The sequence below is a fragment of the Dipteris shenzhenensis genome, chromosome 21 (assembly GCF_047967505.1).
Source record: "Dipteris shenzhenensis isolate YYH24624 ecotype China chromosome 21, Dip_SZ_1.0, whole genome shotgun sequence".
NCBI lineage: Eukaryota > Viridiplantae > Streptophyta > Polypodiopsida > Gleicheniales > Dipteridaceae > Dipteris > Dipteris shenzhenensis.
The window spans coordinates 43,970,606-43,975,446 of record NC_141616.1 but is presented as its reverse complement, the minus strand read 5'-3'; the positions used below and the strand labels follow the sequence as shown (position 1 = coordinate 43,975,446).

General features: G+C 45.3%; 1 protein-coding gene across 1 annotated transcript; it reads left to right on the top strand.

Annotated features, from left to right (window-relative positions):
• Window positions 1-237: 237 nt before the first annotated feature.
• Window positions 238-2,355, top strand: LOC147888906 (uncharacterized). The gene is made up of 8 exons (XM_087392384.1): window positions 238-372; window positions 483-677; window positions 779-981; window positions 1,144-1,348; window positions 1,440-1,553; window positions 1,656-1,909; window positions 2,010-2,194; window positions 2,237-2,355. The coding sequence occupies exons 1-8, from the start codon at window positions 238-240 to the stop codon at window positions 2,353-2,355; spliced, it is 1,410 nt and encodes a 469-aa protein (XP_087248510.1).
• Window positions 2,356-4,841: the final 2,486 nt, after the last annotated feature.

Genomic DNA, 4,841 nt, shown 5'->3' with positions numbered 1-4,841 from the left:
GAAGCGAGACGTGGCAGGTTGTGTTAGATGAGGGAGGTTGCCATGCACACGTCCACCTGATCACCGTCTTCGTCGTCGTCTCCAACATCATCTTCTGTTCAACAACAGAATTTCGTGAACATTTTCAGCTGTGTATCCGAACTACCTACCTCCCATTACTTCGCTCAAATCCCAGTGTTTTCCTCTGGTTTTTTCTTCTCGTAGCTTCTCTGTTTGCTCCTCCCTTTCTCCTTTAACATGCCTGTGGTTTCTACCCACTGCTACGCTAACCATCGCGGTGGCGTCGGCAAGACCACACTCACCTTTCAGATCTCTGCGGCGTACGCAGTCGCTCACCCGGACCACAACGTCCTCGTCATCGATGCCACAGACGTCAGTACCTCTACCTCGACCTGGCTACGTACTCTGTTCCAGCTGAGTTCTGTAGCTGCGGCCTGTAGCCTGCATGCGGCTGACTAGCGTGACTGTGTATATGTTTCCAGATTGGCGATGTATCTGAAATGCTCATGGGTGGGCTCTACGAGAATCGAGGTAGAGAGACATTGAGGAACTTAGTCCCGCTTGCCAATACGACTATGCTGTTTTTGCGTGCTTGTGCGGCCTCGACGAGAAGCAAGCTCAAAGATCTCGACATCCATTCATCAATCATTTCCAAAGTAGTCGAGGGGATGCCGAAGGTTGTCTGTATGAATGTAGATGCTGCTTCTGCTTTTGAAAGCACAGATGAATGTCAAGTTCTCATGTGTATTGACAGCAAGGATCGATGTCCAACTGGCAGGCCATTGAAGTTGCTAACGAGATTGACGAGCTGGGCGACCAGAAGAGGCCAGAAGTTGATCTTACCGAGTTTGCCATCCCGCTGAAACATGTGAACCCACGAGTTCCTGGCAATATGTATGTATGTCCCAGCGGGCTGGATATCGATCAACTTATTGCATTCTCTGATTCTCAGAGACGTAATATTATTTCTGGCCTTATCGAGTAAGAATCCTTCTTGCACATTTTGTGCCTCTCGTTGATGAACTGTGACCTGATTATAATTTAGTCCAGCGTGGTCAGGCCTTAAAAAGCTGGGTAGTTTTTTGGTGATTTGAACAGCGCTTCATATGTTTTGTTTGTTGGGCTGCACCTTGGTTCTTGCAGCTCATTCAAGCTGGTAAAGGGAAAATGGAAGATTTTTATAGATACAGACGCGGGAGCAGAAAACGACGTCTACTGCTACATCTCGTTGGGCATTTCGGATTACTGTACCTTACCGCTTCACGCAGATATGACGGATTGGTATCGGGTTTGGTCTTTGCTAGAGGAAATGCGGGAGTTACGGAGTACAGGTGTTCCCAACGTAAAGGTAAGAGAAGCGGTTCTACTCTGCTGCAGTGTTTGAACAATCGTCTGGAGTTTCGTACTTTGATCTCTGTCGTTTTGAAACAACTTCTCAGATTCAAGGAATTCTCTGGAATGGGCTTATGGTGAGGTACACTTACCGATGCTTTACCGCCGGCTCTGCGGGGGCCAGTACAAAATGCACATTCACGCCCACTAAGGCAGAGCAGGTACGTTCCGCCGTTCTGCGTTTTTGTTGCTCTAGAGTCTAGAGCGGAGCTTGCCTTCTGCTCCTTATCGAGATGCCCTCATCGATATTTCTGCACGTGCAGGATGTCATTTTAACCCTCAACACTTTAGTTTTTGAAGAGGCCGAACGGAATCCCGATCTTTTCCTTCATTATAGTGGGGCTGACACGGATGCAAACGAGTTTCGTATGAAGTCTTCGATGTGTGTCAGGAACTTCAGTGTGGTTGGAGTTGCGTCAAAGGACTCTGGAATCCCGATTGCCTGTATATGTCCAGGGACATTCCATGGGGTGCACATGACATACAACTTAAACGAAGCGACGATAGAACACTGCAGGTAGGCTCAATCTTAGTTGAGCAGCTTCTCATCAGAAGAGTTCCTGCGTTGCCTATGTAATTGAGAATCAAACGTGTGTGTGGGTTTCGTTTTCTGCCAGAGCGAATTTGAACGAGATTGTGAGTTCAATAGACGAATCGAACGAACTTGTTTCGTCCGAAAGAGAGACAGACGAGGGTGTAAAACCGCGTGGAAGTGCTGCTGGTGCCGGTGAAGCCAAGAAGAGAGCGCAAACTAAAGCTGGCAAGATGCGGGCTGGAGCAAGGAAAAGGAAGACGCTGAGGAGTTACACGAAGGACAGTTCGTCTCCGACAGCAAGTCTAGGAGGCAAATACAGAATATACAACACCAGGAACAAGTATTCGCTGAGGGATAGGACTCGCAAGATGAGCATTGTAGATGGACTGCTAGAATCTAGCAGCACATCCACTATACAAACAAGATGAGTCGCCTCGATATGATCACATCTTGTATTAACAGGTGTTTTAACAGTGCTGCTTCGTCTTAAGTGTAAAGAAAGGAGGAGCTTTGAAGAGTGTTTCCCACTGTTTATTGTTAAGGGCGTCTTGCTTCTATTTTGCGCCTTGAATAGTTCTTAAGCTTTGAATGGAATGCTTAAAACTTTCTTGATATCCTTATTGCATCAACCATCTTCACAAGATGAATCTAACAGCTCGTGCATAATTCTCCTCCTCTTCATCTTGCACCTAAGGGTTTGTTATTCCATTTCCTAACACATTTTATACCTTAATTTTACGGACCACAAAGTACGGAAATTTCTTAAATATTCAATTAAATAGAAAGTTGCATATCTATACAAGTAATTGAAATTTTCATAAGTGAAATTGGAACATAGACATTTTTCAAGACTACATAGTTGAACATGAATTCATTTTGGGTTTTTGCATTGTGAAATCGTTAGCCTCGAAGTCTGTCCTTAACGACTACAGTTGTGGAGCATGCCCATGATTGGCCATTAGGAGGGATGTTGATTTGCTTGTAAGGGGTCTGGTTATTCATCTTGTAGGAAAGGGAAAGCGGGTAGAATATCAAAAGGTTTTTTGGAACATAAATGTAACACTACAAATCCTTTCACCCCTCGTATCCTGCCTTTCCATCAATAAATACCTACGTGCCCATTGGTTTTTTTTTGCAACATGATACTTCATAATCAATGTTACATTAACGGCTTCCAAGTCTTAACCTTTCACGAATGCCATCTCTATGGACTTCCTATTTGCAGTATGGTGGTTACTATGTGCTCTTGGTTTTTTTTTCTGCAATGCGACATTTCATAATCAGGGTTACATTAGCGGGCTCCAAGTTGTAACCTCACTAGAAGACATGGGTTGCTTTTCGACACCGATATCGATGCTAAATACAAAGAATTTTTTTTAAAACAAGTGAAAGTGTCAGAAAGTCTGTCGGTGTTATCTCGCAAAGAAATCGTCGGTGTGGGTGCTGGTATGGGCATCGGTAAGTTATAGTAGTTAGTGTCGGTATGGGCATCGGTATTATCGTCGATATATAGAGCTATACACTACAGTGTTGGTATAGGCGTTAGTATATATCATCTTAATAGAAGTACAAAAAATCTTAGTGGGGCAAGATGGGGCTTGTTTCAGTCCCATCCTATCCCACAATTTCTTTTTACGTTAGAATCATGATTAAATGTTACAAAAGAGGGGTATAAAATCCTGTTACAATTTTACAAAAAAGGTCTATAAAGTGGCAAAAGTAGTGCCAAAGTTGAGAATGGCAAATATGTCGAAGTAATGTGCGCTACATGGCTCTCTCTTCGTGGGCCTGATCCCTCGCCCTTCTCTTTTGCTAGCCTATCTCCTTCTTCTCCAGATTCAGTCTCTAAGTCCGGATCTCCGGATGGGTCGAACGTGCCTCCCTAAGAATGAAACAAGCTAGGAAAACTAAGAGCATCAATTGTAAGACAACGGTGACACTCAAATGATAACGATGAGGATTAAGGTATACTCACATGACGTGCCTCCATCTTGCACCAATCGATGTCGTGTCCTTCATCGTCGTCCTCCTGAAACCAAGGGTGGGCTCCAATCCTAAATGCCCTTCTGTACTCCTCGTCGGTTGGAGGCCTACCAATCATAGATTCTTGTGGATCCAAATTCAAGGAGTTAGATATGAATGACTAAACATATTAGATATTTAGTAGAAGATAAACGTATACTTACCGACCATTCCTCGTTGCCTAGTCTGCCATCGCTCCCAAGGTGCAAAGGACCTACAATCTCCAAGCGTATCCTCCCTGCCCTCTGTTGAGTAGCGAACACATCTGGATTCTCCTTGAACTCCTTCGCTTTCTTCCATTCTTTTGGATGCGCTCACCCTGGCTTGGGCTTACTTAGCTTAACAGCCCTCCTTAAGTCGTATCTACCAGACTTTAGGAGCTCCCCCATGCGCTTAAGCATGGCACCTTGATCAAGCTCATACTTTGTACGATTGGGAAATTGTCTCATCAGGGCATCTATGACAGTCTCCTTGGCTGTATTGTCCTTTTGACTCCAAGGTTTGAAGATATCCTTGGGGAAGTGGGTGCTCATCAACCTCCTCATGTATCTTATGACCCACTTCTGACATCGTCCTCTATAACTTCCCCAACGTTTCACATGGTAGGATAGGTCCTCATGCAAAACAAAGTCCAAAGGATGTGCCACCGGTGGATGGAGTCGTAGAGCTAGACCACGGAGTGGGAGTAGTGGAGGTAGAGCGAGGGGTGGAGCGAGCTCTTAAGGAGCAAGGAGTAGGGGAGCGAGTGGTGCAGGGGGTGCTCCGGTCTGTGAGAGGGGAGGACAAGGGACTAGACTAGAACTGGGTCTCATGAACAGGGGGAGACTTGGAGTGCTTGGAGTGTGCAGGCTCGTTTACATCTCCTGTGCCACCACAGCTGCCTTGACCCTTA